Source organism: Aquarana catesbeiana, linkage group LG12 (assembly GCF_042186555.1).
Source record: "Aquarana catesbeiana isolate 2022-GZ linkage group LG12, ASM4218655v1, whole genome shotgun sequence".
Lineage (NCBI taxonomy): Eukaryota > Metazoa > Chordata > Amphibia > Anura > Ranidae > Aquarana > Aquarana catesbeiana.
The window spans coordinates 214,226,846-214,252,219 of NC_133335.1; the positions used below are offsets into that span (position 1 = coordinate 214,226,846).

Sequence of the window (25,374 nt, forward strand, 5' to 3'; positions counted from 1 at the left end):
TCTATTTCACCTATTCCAATGTTATCGTCCTCTGGGTATAGGACAGCCTCTCAGAGAGCTGTTATGTCCCTGATGCTCTAATCAACCAGGTGGTGGCGGCTCTCCTCTCTTCCCCTGCACAGGGGAAGAAAGGAGAGCCCTGCACAAGCTGGCTGCATCGGACGGGCACTGGTGAGGCTGCACTGATCTCCTGTACCACCTCCCCAGTCTGGCCATCTCCTGTATAAATATTTTTTTTAAAAATAAGTTTCGGTCTGTCATTTTCGGCCTAGTGTATTTTTCATTTTCGGTATCGGTTGTGGCACCAAAAAACCCATTCGGTGCACCCCTAAAAAGGTAACCATCCTCACCTGTGATCTGTTTGCTTGTAATTCGTGTGAAAAAAAAAAAAAAGTCAGTTTCTGGACTCCTGACAGACCCTTGCATCTTTCATTCAGTGCTGCACTGACGTTTCTGGATTCTGAGTCATGGGAAAGCAAAAGAATTGTCAAAAGGATCTGCAGGAAAAAGGTAGTTGAACTGTATTAAACAGGAAAGGGATATAAAAAGATATCCAAGGAATTGAGAAACAGCAGTGTTCAAACTAATCAAGAAGTGGAAAATGAGGGCTTCAGTCTAAACCAAACCACGGTCAGGTAGACCAACTAAAATTTCAGTCAAAACTGCCAGGAAAATTGTTTGGGATGTAAAGAAAAAACCCACAAATAACTTCAGGTGAAATACAGGAGTCTCTGAAAACATGTGGTGTGGCTGTTTCAAGAAGCACAATAAGGAGGAACTTGAACAAAGATAGGCTGCATGGTCGAGTCGCCAGAAGAAAGTCATTACTACACAAATGCCACAAAGTATTTGTTTACAATATGCCAAACAGCACAGAGACAAGCCTCAAAATTTCTGGCACAAACTCATTTGGAGTGAGGAGACCAAAAACTGAGCTTTTTGGCCACAACCATAAACGCTACATTTGGAGAGGAGTCAAAAAGGCCTATGAAGAAAAGTACACCATTCCTACTGTGAAACACGGAGGATCGCTGATGTTTGGGGATGTGTGAGCTACAGAAAGGCACAGGAAATTTGGTCAAAATTGATGGCAAGATGAATGCAGTATATCAAAAAATACTGGAGGAACATTTGCATGCATGGGACATACTTGGACATTCCAACATAACCATGATCCAAAACACAAGGCCAATTCAACCTGTTATTGGCTACAGCAGAATAAAGTGAAGGTTCTGGAGTGGCCATCTCAGTCTCCTGACCTCAATATCATTGAGCCACTCTGGGGAGATCTCAAACATGCAGTTCATGCAAGACAGCCCAAGAATACACAGGAAGTGGAGACTTTTTGCTAAGAGGAATCCATCTGAGAAGATAAAGAGCCTCATCCACAAATACCACAAAAGACTTCAAGCTGCCATTGATGTACGCAATACGCAGTATAAGGAACTGGGGTATGTAAACTTTGATAAGGGTCATGTGGGTAGTTTGTGGTCATTAGGATTAAAAAAAAAAAAAAAAAAAAGTGTAAACACAGTTGATCGATAATAAATGGCTTCAGCCAAACACTAACCATGAGTGAAAGAAAAAAGTTTACGTTTTCATATTCTCTGAAAAATGGCCAAGAAATCATAAATTCTGCCAGGGACACAGGTCGGCAAATGGTTAATCTTTAACCCATACACTTCCCAAGTACATGTCTAATCTGGGCTTCCTTACTATGGCCAGGCAATCAAGCAAGTTTGTAAATATAACCTTCCCCTTTCTCTGGCAATCCTGTCTGCATTATAAGGGAAACAGGCAGTGAAGCAGCCGGTTCCCTACTGTGAATGCGTGCTGCACCAGAAGGGGGGGCCTGAACTTCTGGGGGACCACAGCAAGGACAGGTACCTGTCAAAGACGGCTACCCCCCCCCCCCCCCCCGAAAGGTGCAAAATGTGGGAACAATGCAAACAAGCGGAGCTTCCCCTTTTGGGTGGAGCTCCGCTTCGAGTGGAGATGATATACCTTCCTCTCCATCTATCGCTAGCAGCATAAGGATTCACGATACTTATTGTTGAAAGAGTGAAGTTCCACTTTAAAGGGATGCAGGTGGGTCTTCTGTTAAATAGCACTGAACCATGCTTACCATAGGTGTGCACAGCCTATTGCATTACGGTGTGCACCCCAAAGCTCAAACATTAACCTGTATGGCCGGCCCAACACACAGGGCTTCTTACTTTTGCTGCCAACAGTGAACCCAGCAGCAAAAGAAAGAAGCATAGTAAACCGTTTACTATACCTGGAAAAAGATTTCATCGCTTGTGCTAGGTGAAGAACCACACTGCTATGCACTATTCATATTTAAGCCAGTCATATCCACAGCAAAGTCTCAAAAATGCTAACATACATGACTGTTTCAGGTCACTATGCCACCACCTAAAAAAAAACAAAATAGTTTCCAAAGTTTCCAAATGGGAAAATCATTAAGATCTCTAAATAGAACACATTTTCCAAGCACTCCATTGCGTTTGTATCGTGAAACTACACAAACATTTTTGTTGAGCCTGCCCTGCCAAATGATTATAGGGGCTCAGGGTAGGTCTGTGTCCTCCCCTACCAAGGTACCATCTTGATGCATGCATAAAAATCTATTGTGCGGCCTCTTGGCCTAGGGTGGTACTTTGCAGGGGGGAGTGGCAAAAAAAGCCACCCCCATGTCTCCACCCAAGACACTGTCCACTGGTTGCTAGAGGCACTTAGAGTCTAGCAACCAGTGACATCACAGCCGCGACTCTCTGGCCCTGCCCATAATTCAAAGATTGAGGATTTAACTTCCTCTGTGCCTAGTGCTCCTGGGGCCCAAAGCAGCTGCCAAGTTGAGCCCCTTATCATGGAGAGTCCCGCCAGTTTGGTGGCAGTGGGGTACAGGGCAGCGGAGCCAAGTTCGCCAATCTGGTGCTGACAGCAGCCAAGTCTTCATGCGGCGAGTGGGTGGCCCTGGAGGCTGGCTTGACCTGGGAGGGAGAAGACAGCCACGCCACCCTGACCTTAGTAGGCGCAGTATCCATGGCCCCTCCCGGGGGCCTGCACAGCATTTTCAACCTGCTCTCCACTCCCAGCTGTGACACCAACAGGAAGACAGGCTGACCAAGGGCCCAGAGGATGAGGATGGGCGGGAGGTAGGGGCATCACACACACCTACCTACAGACAGGGGGGGCACAGGTGGGACTGCAGGCAGGGTTAGCACCCCCCCCACCCCCCCCCCCTATGAGATCTCAGGAGTTCATGCTGGGACTTTTAGTCCTTCAATTTTGGAGGGAGTCACATCCATTAAAAACAGGAAGGGGTGGGGCAAATTTACATAGGAGGGGGGCATCAATTTTACAGCACAAAATCAAAATACACCACTGTGTATAAAAATATATACTGAGCCTTGAAAGTTTTCATAACCCTTGAAATTTTTCAAATTGTCATGTTCCAACCAAAAATGTAAATATATTTTATTGGGAAAGTGGCACATAATTGTGAAGTGGAAGGAAAATGATTTACAATTCTTTTTACAAATATGAAAAAAAAAAAAAAAAAAGTGTGGTGTGCATTTGTGTTCAGCCCCCTTTACTCCATTACCCCTAACTAAAATCTAGTGTAACCAATTGCCTTCAGAAGTCACCCCATTAGTAAATATAGTCCACTTGTGTGCAATTTAATCTCAGTATAAAATACAGCTGTTCTGTGAAGCCCTCAGAGGTTTGCTAGAGAGCCTTAGTGAACAAACAGCACCATGAAGGCCAAGGAACACACCAGACAGGTCAGGGATAAAGTTGAAGTTTAAAGCAGTTTAAAGAAGGTTAGAACATCTCACAGATCACTGTTCAATCCAGCATCCGAAAATGGAAAGAGTATGGCACAACTGCAAACCTACCAAGACATGGCCGTCCACCTAAACTGACAGGCCAAACAAAACAAGGAGAGCATTAATCAGAGAAGCAGCCAAGAGGTCCATGGTAACCCTGGAGGAGCTGCAGAGATCCACAGCTCAGGTGGGAGAATCTGTCCACAGGACAACTATTAGTCGTGTTCTCCACAAATCTGGTCTTTATGGAAGAGTAGCAAGAAGAAAGTCATTGTTCAAAGAAAGCCATAAGAAGTCCCATTTGCAGTTTGCGAGAAGCCATGTGGGGGACACAGCAAACATGTGGAAGAAGGTGCTCTGGTCAGATGATACCAAAATTGAATTTTGGCCTAAAAGCAAAACGCTGTGTGGCAGAAAACTAACACTGCACATCACTCTGAACACACCATCCCCACTGTGAAACATGGTGGTGGCAGCAACATGTGGGGATGCTTTTCTTCAGCAGGGACAGAGAAGCTGGTCAGAGTTGACGGGAAGATGGATGGAGCCAAATACAGGGCAATCTTAGAAGAAAACCTGTTAAGAGTTTGCAAAAGACTTGAGACTGGGGCGGAGATTCACCTTCCAGCAGGACAACGACGCTAAACATACAGCCAGAGCTACAATGGAATGGTTTAGATCAAAGCATATTCATGTGTTAGAATGACCCAAAGTCTGTCTATCAAGTCTAGACTTGAAAATTGCTGATCAGACGTTCTCCATCCAATCTGACAGAGCTTGAGCTATTTTGCAAAGAAGAATGGGCAAAAATATCACTCAATGTGCAATGCTGGTAGAGACATCCCCAAAAAGACTTGCAGCTGTAATTGCAGTGAAAAGGAGATTCTACAAAGTATTGACTCAGGGGGGCGCCATACAAATGTACACCATACTTCACATATTTGTTAAAAAAAACAAAAAAACCATCTATCATTTTCCTTCCACTTCACAATTATGTGCCACTTTGTGTTGGTCTATCACATAAAATACATTTACGTTTTTGATTGTAACATGACAAAATGTGGAAAATTAAAGGGGTTGTAAAGGTATACATTTTTTTTTCACCTTAATGCATTCTATGCATTAAGGTGAAAAAAAACTTTTGATGATACCGCCGCCCCCAGCCCCCACGTTTTACTTACCTGACACCTCGAAACTCGGCCGCTCGCTCCCGACCTCCATTCAGCCGATCAACCTGGTCGCTGATTGGCTATAGTGGATGGATTGAAAGCAGCGCAGCCATTGGCTCACGCTGCTGTCAATCACATCCAATGACGCGGCGCGCCGGGAGGGGGGCCGAGTGATACAGCCAGCGGCTATAGCCGCTGGCTGTATCACGGGAGTGCGCCCGCAATAACTAATCACCATGCGAGGGAGCTTGCATTAAGGTGGTTAGTTATTGCGGGGAGGAGCTGAGACAGCCGCCGAGGGACCCCAGAAGAGCAGGTTCGGGGCCACTCTGCAGAACGAGCTGCACAGTGAAGGTAAGTATAACATGTTTGTTAAAAAAAAAAAAAAAAAAAAAAAAAAAATTTACCTTTACAACCCCTTTAAAGTGGCATGAATACTTTCAAGGCACTGTATATATTTTTACACATAACACACTTTGATTTTGTGCTGCCCTAGGTAAGGCTAAAATTGGGCGCTCCCCTCCCCCTCCTATATAAAATTTGCACACATTAGGAGTTTACAGGAGTTCTTCCAATTGTCCCATCACTACGGTTGAAACATTGATTTGACCCTGCTAATAATTAGGCAGAAAAAAAAAGCAAACGCTTAAAAAAAAAAAAAAAACCCTTGCTTATGTCCAGCTTTTGCCTTTAACTATTAACAAAGTTGGTTCAGTACAAACAGGGAGATGGGGGGAGGGGGGGAGGTTAAAGTTTATTACCCATTTGGCAGCAACAAGGAGGAAGATGACAGGTTGACAGGAGGGTAGTAATACAAACAGACCGGTCCTCATTTACAATGAATATCTAATAGAACATCAGATTTGACCATATGCAAACTTTGGTACTCATGGCACTTTGCACAGCGATCATGCTTTTTGCATACATAGTCCCTCTTCTTGGTTTACAAATGTGGGGTTTGTTTAGGACTCTAGAGAGAACTTCAGTGGCTGTCATTTTAATCCCTTTTTACCAAATAAAAAGTCTGATACACACACTACTTTCCTTAGCGCAAAATTAAGTTAAAGTGGTTCAGAAGGCTGAAGGAAAAAAAAAAAAAAAAAAAAAAAAAAAAAAAAAAGGGAAAAAGCTTTAGTAGCACCTTAAGAAGCGAGGTGTCCTTGTGCTAGGGAAACTCATCTGCAGTCCAAAAGGGTTTTTCCAGCACCCCTGGGACGCCACCCCCGGGAGAGGCACATCACCGGGAGCACTTTGCACCTCCCAGCCCCATTCAAATCAGGAAGGCATTAGAACTTAGGGAGAGCCTTGCCTTCAACCGGGTACAAGCCTGGTGCACCAGACCAGAATCAACCCAGAAGGAGGGGGGTGTGGGGGGGGTGTGGAAGGCCCTCCCACCATTCTACATCAGGTGAACACTCACCGGCGTATCCGCTCAACTAGAAGCACCATGCCAAAGGCTTTGGGGGGGTGTTTATTAGGATAGTGAAGGGTTAAAACCCATTAGGTGCTTACTGTGGCCCTTTATTTGTTCTAGTGACCACATGGACAGAAAGTAACAGGGAATGCCAAAATGTTAGTTGCCACTGAAACAAGGTGAAGTAAGATCTTCCAAAGGGGAGGATTGTCGGGGGATCTCCCCTGACTTAAACGTGACAGGGGTCCCCCATTTTCATCAAAGTTTCAGCCTGAGGCCTCATGTACACTGCTGCTGCTAAACGGACGTTTAGGAGCAGTTCGGCATTTCCTTCAACTGTTCCTGAACTCTCCTGTTATCTTATCAGTACATATACACGGGGACGTTTACAGTCGTTTCTAGGCAGTTGAGTTTAGAGGCCTTTTTTGGAAAGCAAAAAAAAAAATTATATGAGTTCAGACACATTTCAAGCGCCAAACATGGTAACGTGTTTTGTTTACAGGCTTTTTTCCCCCAAAATGGCCAAAAATTTAAGTTTTTTTTTCCCCAAACGCTTCTAAACGCAAATGCGGCAAAACACTGCTAAACGCGGCATGTAAACACAGCAAAACATACATTTTAAACGTGGGTTACTATCTGTCACGTTAAATCGTTCAGGAGAGGTTGTAAAAACGTCCGTGTACATTAAGCCTGAAAGTGGTTGTTAAGCCACCTCTATAAAACGCTCCCATCACCACCTCTAATATAACTTCCCCTGTGCCTGCATTATACAATATGCTCATCTGTACTGATAACACAGCATCTTCCTGCACTCAGGTGCCTCCTCTCTCCTCTACCCGGCTAACAGTTTCAGTGGGCGGGGCCAAGCACTGCTGCTGACGTCAGCTGGGGAGGAGAGGAGAGAGGGCAGAGGAGTCACGTGATCGCAAGGAGCCAATGTGTTATCGGTACAGATAAGCATATTATACAACACGGGCACAGGGGAACTTCTTGTTATATTACAGAGGGGATGGGAGTATTTATAAAAATGAAAGCAGTGGGAGCGGGTGCTGACACGAGCAGACAGGCAGGGGGCGGGGGGTGGGGAGAGAAGAGGACAGATGAGAGCTGCGGATGATGGAGGAACGTAAACTGACCATGGTGTCAGGGCTCAGCAACCATGATACACCGTGATCAGTTTACAGAGGGGGGGTATAGGCAGGATCAGAGGAATTACAGGTTATACAGGGGGCCAAATGACAGCAACAAGCACTCTAGTGTATAACATGCTTTAAAGGGAACATGATTTTTTTTTTTTTGGGGGGGGTTAACAAACACTTTAAGCAGCTTTCCAAGCACATTTCACCTACACGTTAATACCAGCTGGTAAAATAATTAACTTTTAGCACTGTTAAAAGTCCATAATCCACTTCAGCAAGGAAATGGTTTTAGATTATATCATGGGGCAATTAGCAGTGATGTGTAAAAACCCATCTGTCAAACTCGGCCATTGAGGAAATGAGACCGCTCTGCAACCACGAAACAAACACTTGGATCGCAGTTGCAGCACGATATTGCAGTTTAAAATGCATATGGGGAGGGATTCCGTACATCTAGAATCTTAGGTCCTTTTCATTTTAGAAATCCTGTATAATGTTAGGCTCAGTTCACACCTATGCAATTTGCACACGCGATTTTGAGTTTTGCATTTTTGTCTTTTTTTGGGGCAATTTGTTGGGCAGTTTAGAAAAAGCAAAAATAACTGCATGCTTTTCTGCAGCTTCTCCATTGAACACAAAAATAAATAAATAGTGTGTGCCTTGACAGCGTCATTGACATCAGCTATTGCCGGTGTGAAGATCTCCTAAACGGTGCACCCAAATCGTACCTACAGGTAACCTTGATTGTAAGCTTACGTTATTATAAGGACTTTACTACCACTTTAAATGCATGGTACATAGAGTAACTGGACCAACAAGGAAGGTAGATGTGCATTGTGTGCCACTCAAACTGTCTGGAAACACAGATTCCCCCATTCTATGGACAGGCTTAGCTAAAAATTATGCAGTGCTGCCTTTTCTTTCTTCACCCCCCCCCCAACTGAATTTATGAGGTCATTACAGCACCATCATTTTAGATCCGACAAACAAAATGTAAACAAAGCAACACTTACACTAGTCTGATGTCAGTCCTTATGCCGTGTACACACGACCGGTTTTGCCGTCAGAATAAACTCCAAAAAGGTTTCTCCGACGGAATTCCATTCAAGCTTGCATACACATGATTTAACCAAAGTCCGACGGTCCAGAACACGGTGACGTACAACACTTACGACGGGACTAGAAAAAGGAAGTTCAATAGCCAATAGCTTCCGTGTTGTACTTGCTTCAGAGCATGCGTCTTTTGGTCTGTCAGAACAGCACACAGACGATCGGTTTTCCCGATGGGAATTGGTTCCTTTGGAAATATATAGAACATGTTCCATTTCTAGGTCGTCAGAATTTCGAAAAAAAAAAAAAAAGTCCGACGAGGCATACACACACGATCGGAATAGATGATGAAAAGCTGCAGTCTGACTTTGTCGGACATTCCGCTCATGTGTACACAGCTTTAGACCTCATTTACACTTGCGGTGTGGGGCGTGGTTGAGCTGTGTTTTTTGCCCCCAACTCCCAATTAAAGCAGAGTTCCACCAAAAGTGGAACTTCCACTCATCCGATTCCTACCCCCCCCCCTCCGGTGCCACAATTGGCAGCTTTCAGGGAATAGACTCCTGCGGGAGCCACGACCCTTCACACACACACACACACACACACACACACACACACACACACACACACACGGGAAACAGGTCCCAGGAGATAGCAGGGACCAATTAGGACATGCAGCGCAACTCGCGCATGCGCAATAGGGAACCAGGAAGTGAAGCCTCAACAGTTCAAAACCCAATTACCCCACCAAGGATGGCGGCGGCAGCTGCCGAGACCCGAGCGATTGATTTCGACATCGCTGGACCCTGGGACAGGTAAGTGTCCATTTATTAAAAGTCAGCAGCTGCAGTATTTGTAGCTGCTGGCTTTTAATATTTTTTTTTGTAGGTGGACTCCCTCTTTAAGCTGCAAGGCAGTGGACATATTAAGGCTCCATGCACACAAAATGGTGGAAAAAAAAAAAAAAAAAAAACCCCCACACACCAGGACAAAAACACTAATATTTAGCATTTTCAGAGTTTAGGAGCGTTAGCATTTTATAAAATTAGTGGGCGGCTACCAGCATCCTTAACAAGGGAATAGCTGATTGTCAAGGAACAGGTCAGCAAGTTGACCTAAATTCTCCCCATAGGTAAGCTTTTAATAAGGTGTACATATAGGTAGTGTAAATATCTGCTAAACATGCGTCGTTTAGGAGACATTTACTGTTAATGCAGCCAGTGACATCAGTGGGGCATGCTCACTGAAGGAATGGCCACCCGTGCCATTCCTTCAGAGCCCTGTGCCGTGAACGGCAGCTTCCGTGCACGAGTGGGTGATGTCATCTACAAGTTCTGTCTGCCATGACAGGAGAGGCACTCCTATCGCACCGGTACAAGTGCGTCACCATCCCCGTACTTGTTCATGGTTTACTCCTTCCAACCCCATAACAGAAGGTCTGTACAGACCCGACACTGGGATATCAATGCAGGAGCCGGTACAATGCACCTATAACGCTCTGATCATGGTTGCAATACTCTGCAGGCTTCAATGCAACAATGTAAAAAAAAAAATTATTCACGTCTTATTTCAATAATGTGGGTGCACCATTGCCTTTAATGGCTGCAAGCAAATGCAGTAATTAGAGTCATTCATATATGCCTGGAACAGGTCCTCTTTAAAATTAGATATGATCTCTTCACAGCAGATGGGTTATCATCTTTTGATCACATGACACACAAACTGTAACCGGCTGTATTGGGGTGATTGATGACCTTCACTTCTCATTTAAGCTGTATTTACTGTTCTTGAGTCATCCTTCCATTACACCATAAAAAATATTTACTCTTCAAAAGCAAAAAGATACAGAGAGGTCAGGTCTACATCAACACAGCAATGACGATCGATCACATACCTGGTCATTGGCAGATGCTGCTGACGCTTTAATATCGACCTGTCAAATAAGACAGAAATGAGAAACCCATTAATACCATAAAATATACCATAAAAGTCTATTGAATTTCAGATAGCAGAACATTTCACTTTACAGATCTGATCACTTGTCTCCTGCGCTCCGGTCACATGACGTTGCAGAAAGCCTTCACGCAGGAAGTGTGGTCTGTTCGGTGGTAAAGTCAGAACCATTAAACATGCTTTATGGCCTAGCAAATACACATTTATTAAAACAGCGCGCAAAGCAATACAGCTGCTAACTGCAGCAGATAGGGAGCCGGCCGTTATTAAAGAGGGGGGCAAAGTCATTAAAAGCAGCTTACTAAAAATTGTTATCCATCTGGAAAGCTAAATGTCACACTCACGGCTTCCCATAGTGTGGGTTTAAAAAAAAAAAAAAAAAAAAAAGAGTGGCCAGCATTGCAATTTGTGCAAAGAAAAATAAAACCATGCATGTTCACATCGGTCCTATCACCTCTGATCAGGAAGAGACAGCCAGCCCCCCCCCCCCCCCCCCCCATTGATACATGCACTGTATAGTACCCCAAAGCCTCCTGAGATGCAAGGTATCAATAGTCTAAGAGACGACAGGTTCCTAGGCGAACATCCAGGGAGTACCAAGAGCACAATAAAAAAAAAAAAAAAAAGAAAAAAAGAAACAAAAAAAAAAAAAAAGGTCAAAGTCATACCCCAACCTTGCAATTTGTAACTTTCAATGCTGCCTACTCCTGCTCTGACTGCTACTTCCCTGAACTCCCCCCAGGCTTCGCCGCCGCCTCCCTGAACTCCCCAGGCTTCGCCACCGCCTCCCTGAACTCCCCCAGGCTTCGCCACTGCCCTCCCTGAACTCCCCCCAGGCTTCGCCGCCGCCTCCCTGAACTCCCCCCAGGCTTCGCCGCCGCCTCCCTGAACTCCCCCAGGCTTCGCCGCCGCCTCCCTGAACTCCCCCCAGGCTTCGCCGCCGCCTCCCTGAACTCCCCCCAGGCTTCGCCGCCGCCTCCCTGAACTCCCCCCAGGCTTCGCCGCCGCCTCCCTGAACTCCCCAGGCTTCGCCGCCGCCTCCCTGAACTCCCCCAGGCTTCGCCACCCGCCTCCCTGAACTCCCCCAGGCTTCGCCGCCGCCTCCCTGAACTCCCCCAGGCTTCGCCACCCGCCTCCCTGAACTCCCCCCAGGCTTCGCCACCCGCCTCCCTGAACTCCCCTAGGCTTCGCCACCGCCTCCCTGAACTCCCCCAGGCTTCGCCGCCGCCTCCCTGAACTCCCCCCCCCCCCCCCCCAGGCTTCGCCGCCACCTCCCTGAACTCCCCCCCCCCCCCCCCCAGGCTTCGCCTCCACCTCCCTGAACTCCCCCCCCCCCCCCCCCCAGAGCTTCGCCTCCACCTCCCTGAACTCCCCCCCCCCCCCCATGCTTCACCGCCACCTCCCCAAATCACCCCCCCCCCCCCTCCAGGCTTTACAGGAAAAATTTTAACAGTGGAGAGTGCAATCTAGAGTCCGTTTGTTGGCTCGGAGGAGGGAGAAGCAGGGGATACCCTTGCCATCCCAGTCTCCGGGGCTGCGTGTTTCTATTGATAAACGGTGTAGGGATACACAACTCATGTCCCTACATGTAAGGAATGGCTCCATAGCACGCTGTAAGAGAAAGGAGCCACCCTGAAACAGGAAACATGGGGGTAGTGATCATGGCGGCAGCAGCATAAACTAGACTAAAGGCACGGATTGAAAATAAAGCTGCATACTCAGTAAGGCCGGCCATACACAGATCGAATCTCAGCCAGTTGAGTAGGAACTGGTCCAGATTTGAACCGTTAATGGGCAGGCTGAACGTACAACTTGGATACGACCAGCCTGCCGGATTCTCACCCATCACGAGTAGACAATTGCCGATTCCTGTCAGCATAGATGGAGGAATTGTGCAAATTTCATTCCTGCAACCCGTGGTTGCAGGAAAGAAATTTGCACCGTGTATGGCCGGCCTAAGATTACAGCCGCGGCTGAAAGTGTTAAAAACTAAGGGTTTAATTTTAAGGATTTTATTCAGTTTTTTTTTTTTTTTTTAAATCTTCCTAGAGCAGAGACTTAAAGTGGTAGTAACCCCAAAACCAAAAATGTAATATATGGCACCTCAATCATTAGGTGTGGCGGCTGCATTCGTTTTCTCTTTTTGGCTTTCGCCTGCTGATCTGGCCAGTAACACCTCCTGTATTAGAGTGCCCCCACTATGGCGGGGGGAAGTGTTAGATGTACTAACAGATTTTGAAACACTAACAAATTAAAGCTGAACTCCGGCTCATTTTAAAAAGCAGTTACAGCTGTTTTTTCCTTTTTTTCTCCTTTTGGGATAAAGATTTTACATAAGTAAATAAAAAAGTTGATTGTAAGCACCCCTGCCCACTTGTCTCAACCCTGTACTTGATAGATCTACAAGACAGCTTGTTCTGTTGAAAAACCAGGAGAAAATACAAAAAAGAAAACTAATGCAGCCATCACATCTAAGAACTTGTAAGCTGTAACATAAGAAAAAGGTTTGCTTTTTGGTTTAATACCGTAATAAACAAGGCAGTGCATTGTGCCAGAACCAACAGCCAATCAGACTTCAGTTACCATATAGGTTACGCTACGGAAGTAAATGAACATATTCTGTGCTCACTGCACAATACGTGCCAATGCTGGATTCACTTTTTGTATTGATCTTGAACAGTCTTCTGCAACCCATGTCTATCCCAACGCTGTGGAACTACAGGTCCCAGCATGCATCACTTCACAACAGTCTATGACCTCTGAGCACAGAGAAAGGTCTAAGTAATAGAATTTGGCACCTTCATATAATCGTCAGACAAGGACCGTGCCAACGATTTCAACACAAAGCTGGGAAAGATAAAATCAGAACAGTTGATGGCAATGGTGGGAAATTTTCAGCCAAGTCTTATTTGCAAAGTTGGTGCAAGTGTGCACAGCTTATCCTGTTTGTGGACAGTGGGTGGGTCGCCTGACTGTGAAGGCCCCTTGTACAAGAAGCAGTGCATCTTTCCCAGAGGGTGCAGCACTCAGTCCCACTACAGGCAGCATACGGTATACAGTACTTTTGCCATGGTTAAAAGAAAGCAAAACTCCTAGTACCCAAATATAGTTATACGTCAGTCTTTTTTAATTCCCAGTATAGCAGACTGAAAGAAAGGTGGTGTGGCAGCGAAATGGGTCAATCAGGTTGCCCTGTATGCAAATTGCCAAACAACCTGCTGATTGGAGAAGAATAGATCAGAGGGATGAGTCCATCAGTCTGCCGCTACTCCTGAACAGTCCAGTCACAGGCTAGGAGCAGGATCAGGTTACACTGCACTGCATTAGGGAAAGAGTACTACAAACTGGCTGTGCTGCCTAGTAAGACTAAGTCTCAGGATTGGCTGGACATAAGTGACTTCACCGCTGGGGGGGGGGGGGGGGGGGGACCCCACACACACACACAAACTTCCACAACCCAGCTCTGTGCCCAACCAGCCAATGGATAGGCCTGAGCATGGTCACATGACAAGCACATCTAGCAGTATGTAAAATCTGTGTTGCATAAAACCTAGAACTTCCACAAGCGATTCCCAACCTCGATCCTCAAGTACCCACAACAGGCCAAGTTTTGGGGATTACCCTTAGACAAAATAACTTATAAATACCAAGCCATTGACATTAAATTAAAGGACCTAAGATTTTCAGGGCGGCTTAAGAAGCTTGAGAAAGGAGAGTTCCGAAACCTTGAAACGCGTAGCCACACCTACGACTGATGAAATCCCGCCACTACACCCATATGTCTGATGTCATCGTGCTTCCAGTTCGGCGGTGCGCTCCACACTAGCTACCTTGGAGTTCACACACCCAACTGCTTCTTGCAACACTCTGCATTGCCGGGAAACACTTTCCCGGTGAACTCTGTACATGGTATACAGCCACTTCCAGTTGCTACTCTGCAATACTTGACAGTTTCCCTGGCAAACTGCGTACATGGTACAGTATCTCACAAAATGGAGTACACCCCTCACATTTTTGTAAATATTTTATTCTCGTCATGTGACAACACTGAAGAAACTACACTTTGCTACAATGTAATGTAGTGAGTGTACAGCTTGTATAACGGTGTAAATTTGCTGTCCCCTCAAAATAACTCAACACAGCCATTAATGTCTAAACCACTGGCAACAGAAGTGAGTACACCCCTAAGTGAAAATGTCCAATTTGGGCCTAATTAGCCATTTTCCCTCCCCAGTGTCATGTGACTCGTTAGTGTTACAAGGTCTCAGGTGTGAATAGGGAGCAGGTGTGTTAAATTTGGTGTTATCGCTCTCTCATACTGGTCACTGGAAGTTCAACATGGCACCTCATGGCAAAGAACTTTGAGGATCTTAAAAGAATCATTTTTGCTCTACATAAAGATGGCCTAGGTATTAAAAAGATTGCCAAGACCCTGAAACTGAGCTGCAGCATGGTGGCCAAGACCATACAGCAGTTTAACATGACAGGTTCCACTCAGATCAGGCCTCGCCAGAGTTGAGCAAATAGCTGAGTGCACGTGCTCAGCGTCATATCCAGAGGTTGTCTTTGGGATATAGACGTATGAGTGCTGCCAGCATTGCTGCAAAGGTTGAAGGGGTGGGGGGGAATCAGCCTGTCAGTGCTCAGACCATACGCCGCATCAAATTGGTCTGCATGACTGTCATCCCAGAAGGAAGCCTCTTCTAAAAGATAATGCACCAGAAAGCCCACATACAGTTTTCTGAAGACATGCAGACTAAGGACATGGATTACTGGAACCATGTCCTGTGGTCTGATGAGGCCAAGATAAACTTATTTGGTTCAGATGGTTCAAGTATCTGTGGCGGCAACCAGGTTAGGAGTACAAAGACAAGTGTGTCTTGTATACAGTCAAGCATGGTGGTGGGAGTGTCATGGTCTGGGGCTGCATGAGTGCTGCCGGCACTGGGGAGCTACAGTTCATTGAGGGAACCATGAATGCCAACATGTACTGTGACATACTGAAGCCGAGCATGATCCCCTCCCTTTGGAGACTGGGCCGCAGGGCAGTATTCCAACATAATGACCCCAAACACACCTCCAAGACAACCACTGCCTTGCTAAAGAAGCTGAGGGTAAAGGTGATGGAGTGGCCAAGCATGTCTCCAGACCTAAACCCTATTGAGCATCTGCAAAGTAAGGTGGAGGAGCGACAGGTCTCCAACATCCACCAGCTCCGTGATGTCGCCATAGAGGAGTGGAAGAGGACTCCAGTGGCAACCTGTGAAGCTCTGGTGAACTCCATGCCCAAGAGGGTTAAGGCAGTGCTGGAAAATAATGGTGACCACACAAAATATTGACACTTTAGGCCCAATTTGGACATTTTCACTTAGGGGTGTACTCACTTTTGTTGCCAGCGGTTTAGACATTAATGGCTGTGTGTTGAGTTATTTTGTTATACAAGCTGTACATTCACTACTTTACATTGTAGGAAAGTGTAATTTCTTCAGTGTTGTCACATGAAAAGATATAATAAAATATTTACAGAAATGTGAGGGGTGTACTCACTTTTGTGATACTGTATATAGTCGCTTCCAGGCACTACTCTGCAATACTCAACCACTTCCCTGGCAAACTCTGTAAATGGTATATAGCCACTTCCAGATGCTACCATGCAATGCTTGACCGCTTCCCTGACAAACTCTGCAGATGCTGCAGGATTGTTTGAGGTGCCCATTTCCAGCATGCGAGTGCATACTGTTTTACGCTTTTGGTTTTAATAAAGCCTACACTTAGATGGTGGTGCCCACAGTTCCATTATTCTTTTGCAAACCCAGGTATCACCCTGTAAAAGCAGTGACATCATTACTATGCTGTATATGCCTTCCCACAGGCTGTGGGAAGGACCTAGTAGCTCCACCCACTACAGGCTGTCTGTAAAAATCATTGGACCAGTCACCCTGCACAAAGAGATAAATAAAGTAGAGCTGTGGGAGAGAAAAGGCTCCACCCACTACAGGCTACCTACAGAAAAATACAGGAGGAGGCGGAGACAAGACCAGTCACCCTGTACAAGTAGTGAGAGCAGTGACTGGTCTCTACTACAGGAAGTAAGGCTTCACACTGGATTACTGCACAGATGTAGAAGAAATACACCCAACAATTGGAAATATAAAAGCTGAAGGTATTTAAACAAACATTTGCTTCTCAGAACTCAGGATTTTAGGGCTAAAATCCAAAACTTTTCTTTTCCCTTTTTGATCAAGTGTGGAGGGGGATTTCATTCCTCTGCGTGTCCATGCTGGGAAGAATCTCCCTCTATTTACTCACTAAATTCTGCTGATAAAAAAGGCAGACCTGAGCGATGATCTCCTGATACTCACATGGAATAGGAGGTGAGAACAGGACACGTCAGCCGGGTGATTTATGCTCCTGTTTTCCAATATGCAATTTTTTTTTTCTAAGGAAATCTGGTATTTTCTATGAAGTGGCTTCTAATTTTAGAGTGATTTGTAATGGACTATCAGTGTTTGCGCAGTTTTATTTCGATGACAATTAGTCTGCGTTCACCTCCAAGGTAAACTGGCAATTCAATCACGAACTACGACTCACTGTTAAAGCAGAACTCCAGGAATAAAGAAAACCACACACACCGTAAGGGGACACAGGTCTGGGTGTTCCCAAAAGTCTACATCAGTCCTTCTCAACCTACTGAACACAGAGGAACCCTTGAAATTAGTTTCTCAATGAACCCCTTCTACTTATTACGGTCTACAAGGCACCAATTAGTATGGTGGTCAGTGAAAAGAATGCCCCTTACATTGGAAGGGGGGCAGTGGGAAGAATGTCCTTTACATGGGGGGGGGGGGGGGGGTCAATTAGAAGAATGACCCTTACATTGGTGGTCAGTGGGAGAATGTGCTTCACATTCAAAGGAGGCACAGTGGGAAGAATTGCCTTTACATGGCAGTTAGAATGCCCCTTACAGTGGGGTGCTCAGTGGGAAGATGGGAAGAGTGCCCCTTACATTGGGGAGGCAGTGGGAAGAATGCCCTCCACATTGGGGCGTGGCAGTGGGAAGAATGATCTTCATATTGGGGTGATCAATGGGAAGAATGCCCTCCACAATAGGGGAGGGGTCAGTAGGAACAGTGCCCCTTACATTGGTGATCAGTAGGAAAAATGCCCTCACATGGCGGGGGAGGGGGGGTCAGATAGAAGACTGACTCTTACATTGGGGTGGTCAATGGGAAGAATGCCCTTTACATTAAAGGTGCGCATCTTCACTGGTCTCAGGAGTCGATTGCGATTGTCCTGTCAACGATTAGATTCCTTGATGCATCACGATTACTATCCACGGTTTTCATCAAAAATCCATCAGTGCTACCTTATGTGGCCATTAGTGCAGCCTCACTAGTGGCCAGATCAAACAGAGCAGGGATCTCCGCTGTTACAGAGCTTGGATTCGAATTGCCCGGTGTCAAGTCCCGCCTCCTAGACCGGCTCCTATGATACACGCACTGGCATTGGACTTTGTTACAGTGGCCACTGGGCGTTTCAGATCCAAGGTCAGGTGTCACAGGGGGAGATCCCCTGCTTTGTGATCACACATACACATTTAGGCATTGGAGGGGAGGACTCTGACAGGGGACCATGGCGTAATTGATGCAATCGCGATTTAGCTGTTCTCTGCTTAGATGCATAATCGTTTAAGGCTGAATCGCGATGCATCGATTACACAAACAATTTTCAACACCCTACGTAACCACCATATTGGTGGTCAGTGGGAATAATACCATTCACATTGAGGGGGGGGGTGGCAGTGTGAAGAACGCTCTTCACATTGAGCAGGGGGGGGTTCCGTGGAAAGAATGCCCTTCACATATGGGGGGGGGGGGGGGGTCAGTTGGAAGAATGTTCCTTACATGGGGGAGAGGTTCAGTGGAAAGAATGCCCTCCAATGGTGGCAGTGGGGAGAATGACCCTATGCGTGAGAGAGGGGGGGGGGGGGGGGGGGGGTTTGGTCTGTGGGAAGCAGGTCTTGCATTTGAAGGGGTCAGTGGGAAGAGTGCTCATTTCTGAAGGAACACTAGTTGAGAACAGCTGATCTAGAAAATACAGATCATAGCTCGGGATCAGATCCGGGAATCAGCTAAGAATCACAGCAGTGCCAGCCAATTCCCAGAAGACAGGGCTGCCATCCAATAACCTAAAACTATTTCCACTATCGTCTATGGAAACACATTCTGACTTCTGAAACTCCTAGAATAGACAACACAGATCCTCAATTCTGATTCTTACATCCCTGTTTGAAGAACCTTTACAAAACAGAAGTCATATGACATATCCAGATACTTTGTATCAGTTCTGAAAACTTTGTTCATCCCCATTCACTGCATTTATCTCCACCCCAAGCTGACATGTCCAATTTTCGATGGGCTCCTCACTTCAACAACCCATCATCCTTCTCCGGGGAACTCCAGCAGTGGGGTTCCCAACTACACTGTGATTTCATAACAAGGGGGTCTCGTGCCCTGCCTGCAATCTGTCATACAACAGGTTTGCTCATGCATACGACTACAATCAGGGATACAGGTTCAAGCAATGTTCAGGAAGGGGTGAGCAGAACCTGGCAACCTCGGGGGGGGGGGGGGGGGGGCAAAACCTGGCTTCCCAGGAAGGAGAGGGGAGGCCTGGCTGGACAGAACCTCGCTTCCCAGGCTGGACAGAACCTCGCTACGCAGAACCTCGCTTCCCAGGCTGGACAGAACCGCGCTACGCAGAACCTCGCTTCCCAGGCTGGACAGAACCTCGCTTCCCAGGCTGGACAGAACCTCGCTTCCCAGGCTGGACAGAACCTCGCTTCCCAGGCTGGACAGAACCTCGCTACACAGAACCTCGCTTCCCAGGCTGGACAGAACCTCGCTACGCAGAACCTCGCTTCCCAGGCTGGACAGAACCTCGCTACGCAGAACCTCGCTTCCCAGGCTGGACAGAACCTCGCTACGCAGAACCTCGCTTCCCAGGCTGGACAGAACCTCACTACGCAGAACCTCGCTTCCCAGGCTGGACAGAACCTCGCTACGCAGAACCTCGCTTCCCAGGACGGACAGAACCTCGCTACGCAGAACCTCGCTTCCCAGGACGGACAGAACCTCGCTTCCCAGGACGGACAGAACCTCGCTTCCCAGGACGGACAGAACCTCGCTTCCCAGGACGGACAGAACCTCGCTTCCCAGGACGGACAGAACCTCGCTACTGAGAACCTCGCTTCAAGGGTTTGACAGAACTATCCCATGATGGACAGAACCTGGCTTCCCAGAACCTAGCTCCCCACCTAGAACAGAAGTAGTTTGGGGTGGACTTTGACCCTTGGGTTGGAATACCTGGGAAGTTTCTTCACCCTCTTCCTCGGGTCCCTGCACCTCCAGGGTGAGTTGTTCCGTGGCCGCCCGGATCTTGCTGACCACCTGCTGGTGCCCCAGTTCTCGGACGTCCTCCCCGCACACCCGGATCAGTTTGTCCCCCGCTCTGAGCCCCGCTTTCTCAGCGGCCGAGCCGGGCTCCACCAGCTTGACATACTGCCCGGGCCGGTTCTTCTCGCTGTGCAGGTGGAAGCCGTAGCCCGAGGGCCCCTTCTCCAGAACACACAGCCGCTCCGGTGCCATCCCTCCTAGTAGAGTGCCCGCACACAGCCGCTCAACGTCACTTATAGCGGAGGAGAGAACAGAGCGGAGACTGGCACCGCCACCCGCCAATCAAAGGACGGCCCCGGGGGAAATGGCGGGCCGCCATTGGACGGGAGAGGGCAGGAAGGAGGCGGCCATGCAAATAAGGCGAGGCGCACCCACTCTGTCCGGACTTAATCGCTGCAACAAGTGACTCACATGACCCGGAGAGAGAGGACACGTGACCGCAGAGAAAGTTTTTTTGGCAACATTGTTGGAGTTCTTAGTTTAATCTTTTCCTTAAAGACACAGCGCCCCCAAAATGGCCCCCAGAGAAATGTTATCATAGGGCCCTCTGGCTGTGTTCAGGTCCCAATAAAGGGAACCTGTCAGGAGAAGTATACCGAAATTTAAAAAAAACAGCGTAGGGTCGCCCCCCCAAAAAAAATTAATACCAGGCCTTTTGGGTCTGGCATAGATTTTAAAAGGGAACTCCACGTCAAAATTTTAAAAAAATTTGGCGTGGGCCGCTTGCCCCCAACATAGGAAGGGTGCTTTGGGGTCCCCCCTCCCCAAAGCACCTTGTCCCCATGTTGATGGGGACAAGGACCTCTTCCCAACAACCCTGGCCATTGGTTGTCGGGGTCTGAGGGTGGGGGGCTTATCGGAATCTATAAGCCCCCTTTAACAAGGGGGCCCCCAGATCCCAGCCCCCTGTGAATGTGTATTGGGCACATTGTACCCCTACCCATTCACCAAAAAAAGTGTCGAAAAGTAAAAACCACAATAGACAGTTTTTGACAATTTCTTTATTAAAATAGAAAAAAAAAGTGTCCAGCGATGTCCGTCCATCTTCAATCATGCCGCCCGACGGACCCAAAAAAAAAAAAAAAATTAAAAAAAAAAAAAGCTCCACCTCCATGGTAGGCCGCCCGGCAACTGCTATCTCTTGACTGTGACAGCTGTTATGTAAGCAAGGGCGGGGCCACCCGGTGATGTAACCAAGTGACCCCGCACCCTTCTGACATCATGTGGGGGGTTAGTCGGTCAGGTCAGCGCGTGGCCCCGCCCTTGCCTATATAAGAGCTGTCAAAGGGAAAAGACAGCAGTCGGCAGGAGCCCTCCCATGGAGGAGGAGTTTTTTTTTTTCAATTTTTTGGGTCCGTTGGGCGGCGTGATTGAAGATGGATGGACATCGCGGGACACTTTTTAAAAAATTTTATTTTTTAAATAAAGGAATTGTCAAAAACTGTCTATTGTGGTTTTTACTTTTTGACACTTTTTTTTATGAATGTACCGGATACCCATTCACATGGGGGGGCGGGATCTGGAGGCCCCCCACCCCCAGACCCTGACAACCAATAGCCAGGGTTGTCAGGAGGAGGTCCCTCCATCAACATGGGGACAAGGTTGCTTTGGGGGGACCCCAAAGCACCCTCCCCATGTTGAGGGCATGTGGCTTGGTATGGTTCAGGAGGGGGGGGGGGGGCGCTCGCTCACCCCCCCATCCTGTCCTCCAGGCTGCATGCCCGAAGGGCCTGGTATGGAGGGGGGGACTATTTTTTCCTTGATTTTTCATCTATATTGACGGGAGAAGACAATACATTACATCCTTGAGCAAGTTTAAATGACATTTTTTCCTTTAGAAATGTCATTTTGCTGCGACACTGTTCTACACATCACACAGATGCGCCACTTTACAGGCAGACTAAGGGGACCCCCAGGCATGATATTTAAAAGAATATTTCATTTTTATTGTTTCACTTTAAACATTATTAAAATCACTGCTCCTGAACAAAACAGTCATTTTTTTTGCATTGATACATGTCCCCTAGGGCAGTACCTGGTTCCCCATACAATGGGCCCATCATGGTTTCTTGCACCCGGGGCCCTGAAGGTTCTAGTTACGCCCCTGATCTGGTGGCAGGTGACGTGGCAAGTGACAATCTGCATCTGATGGCAGGTGACATGGCAAGTGACAATCCGCAACTTGTGGGAGGTGACGTTACAAGAGGCAATCAGCATCTGGTGGCAGGTGACATGGCAAGTGACAATCAGCATCTGGTGGCAGGCAAGTGACAATCCACAACTTGTGGCAGGTGACGTGGCAAGTGACAATCAGCATCTGGTGGCAGGTGATGTGGCAAGTGACAATCAGCATCTGGTGTCAGGCAAGTGACAATCAGCATCTGGTGGCAGGTGACGTGGAAAGTGACAATCCGCAACTTGTGGCAGGTGATGTGGCAAGTGACAATCAGCATCTGGTGGCAGGTGACGTGGCTGGCAAGTGGTACACTCAGGGCTCCCACTGATTCTGCATTATGGTGAGTTGAACTATTTCATTTTATATTGTGATATAAATAATGCGCTTCAATCATCCTGACACCATACCAACCATGGTGCCGTGATGATCCGTCTCCTTCCTAGCTCTTGTCAGATTGGTCATGGCAGGAAGGGGGAGGAGTGTAGGTCACACCTCATAGCTAGGGTTAGGAAGCACCTAGCAACATGTAAAGAATATAATAATAGATCCTCTTTAGATTGTATGTAGTGCCAAAACGTTTTCTTCTTCCTTTTTGGATTGTATAAAGAGAATGTATGTTTACTTTTTGCTGCTTGTGATATTCATTTCAATCTCTTTCAACATAAATTGTATTATTACCGCAGTTCGCCATCGCCCGCCAAACGCCCTACAATGCACTGCAATGCACAGGGCGCAGTAAAAGCTGGTTGTTCCGGAGCAGGGCCAGGAAGCCGGCCGCTGCATCCTTAAAGCGGAAGTCCCGCGAAAATTAAAATGAGGACACTTACCTGTCCAGGGTGCCCGCAATGTCGGCACCCAAGGCCGAACCATCCCTCAGTCCTCGGATGCTGCTGCTGCCATCTTCGGTAAGGGAATCAGGAAATGAAGCTTTGCGGCTTCACTTCCCGGTTCCCTACTGCGCATACGCGAGTCGCGCTGCGCAATCTGAATGGTCCCTGCTGTCTCTGGGACCTGTGTGTGTCCCAGCAGACAGTGCGGGGGAATAGGAGGAGGAGTAGACTCCCGCGGGAGTCTATGCCCGGAAGTGGGTGCAAATACCTGTCTTAGACAGGTATCTGCACCCCCCTCCCCCCCTGAAAGGTGCTAAATGTGACACCGGAGTGGGGGGTTCCGAAAAGCAGAGACTAAATTTTTGTATGAACCTCCACTTTAATAACCAATTAGTTATTGAGTAAAAAATTGTTAAAAAAAAAAAATTGCTGCAGCATGTTCTATGCATGCTACAGATGCACCACTGTTTATGCAGACTGAGGGGACCCCCCAGGCACTATATTTAAAGGAATTTTTCATTTTTATTGCTGCACTTTAAGCATCATTAAAATCACTTTTTTAAAGTTTGCATTGATACATGTCCCCCAGGGCAGTACCCAGACCCCTATATCCCTTTTATGGCCAATTACTTGTATATAAGCCTTAAAAATGGCAACTTTTTATTTTTCCTTTTCGGCTCCCATTGACTTCAATGGGGTTCGCCGTTCGGGTCAGAACTTTCCCCTGTGGGGTGTTCAGACCATCTCTACCCACCGCCTGCCACCATTCTCGCATAGACGAGAAGGGTGTTTACTCTGCTTCAACAGTGTCTTGGGATATCTGCCACAGATATCTCAGGAGGCGTCAGACTACAGATAGTTTACTTTAGGAGTGCAAATCTGGCAGGGGGTCGGTTGCAAGAACACAAAATACCCAGCCTGCTCCCGATGACAGGACTACTGTTAGAAATCACAGGGCCCTGTACAGCCTACCTGACAGGGCCCATTCCCCTCCAAAGATATCAAATTATATTTTCACTATAATGGCACGGACGCAATGCTCTGCTTCACAGCCATGGCAGAAATTATACCCTCATTGATCAAGACCCATTCAAATAAAAAGATCTGCTCCTTGCAATCTGGGGTCTAAATGACCCCTGATGTCTCCCATTTGAGACAAAGAAAGGGAGTGAGGACAGATTTATCAGTCTCTTTCTCTGCAGCCTCAGCTGTACTGGACAGTGCTGGACAGTGAATGAATGTGAAGCGCTCTGTCCTGAGCAGCTTCTTGTTCATTCACAAACTGAAGCATAGTAAACACAGTGTGCTTCAGTATGCTTCAGTGATGAATGGATCGTTATGGATCGCTCACTGTGTTCATTGAGGAAAAGAAGGGGCTGGAAAATATGTAGCACTGCCCCCATAGGGGTTACAAATGACAGGGCTCCCCACTGCTGCACAGCCAGGCACACCACAGCTTCAACTTTCATCCAGACACAGTGAACAGTCCTTGAGCTTTGTTTTTATGTTTTATTAGGGGGTAATAACTTGGATGCGGATATAGGGTGACCACATTTCCAAACTGCCATTCAGGGACAATTTTGCCAAGGACTGAGGGGGGGTTGTTGAATGTAGTTTGGGGGTTGGCGGGATTTTGGCAGCGAGTGGTTTGTCGGGTGAATGGCTGGTTTTAGCACTTATTTCATCCCAATACCCTGCTTATATCATCACTTATACCATCCCAACACCATCCTTGAATTGTATTTCTATTATTACATTGTAATAATAGACTCCCCTCTCTTAGTACAGATCCCCTTCCCTCAGTATAGACTCCCCTCCCTCAGTACAGACCCCCCCTACTAACTATAGACCCCCTCCCTCATTCCGCCCCCTCTCCACTAAGTATAAGTCCCCTCCCTCAGTATGGACCCCCTCACTAACTATAGGCCCCCCTCCCTCAGTACGGACCCCCCCACTAAATATAGACCCCCTCCCTCAGTACGGACCCCCCTCTCCACTAAGTATAGGCCCCCTCCCTCAGTACGGACCCCCCTCCACTAACTATAGACCCCCTCCCTCAGTACTGACCCCCCTCCACTAACTATAGGCCCTCTCCCTCAGTACAGACCCCCCTCTCCACTAACTATAGGCCCCCTCCCTCAGTATGGACCCCCCTCTCCACTAAGTATATACCGCCTCAGTAAAGACCCCCCTCCATCAAGTATAGATTCCCCTCCCTCAGTACAGACTTCCCCCCCTCAGTATAGACCCCCTCACTAAATACAGACCCCTTCTCCATCAGTATAGACCCCCCGACTAAGTATAGACCCCCCTCCCTCATTATAGACCCCCCCTAAGTACAGAACCTCACAGTAG

General features: G+C 47.3%; 1 protein-coding gene across 1 annotated transcript in view; it reads right to left on the minus strand.

Moving 5' to 3' along the window:
* NHERF1 (NHERF family PDZ scaffold protein 1) overlaps positions 1-20,274 on the minus strand; it is a 38,890-nt gene extending 18,616 nt beyond the window's left edge. The window contains exons 1-2 of the mRNA XM_073606649.1: positions 19,924-20,274; positions 10,500-10,538 (exon numbers count right to left, since the gene is read on the minus strand). Of these exons, the coding sequence (XP_073462750.1) occupies positions 10,500-10,538; positions 19,924-20,205 (321 nt within the window). The 5' untranslated portion in view covers positions 20,206-20,274. The remainder of the gene's footprint in view (positions 1-10,499; positions 10,539-19,923) is intronic.
* Between the last annotated feature and the right edge of the window lie 5,100 nt (positions 20,275-25,374).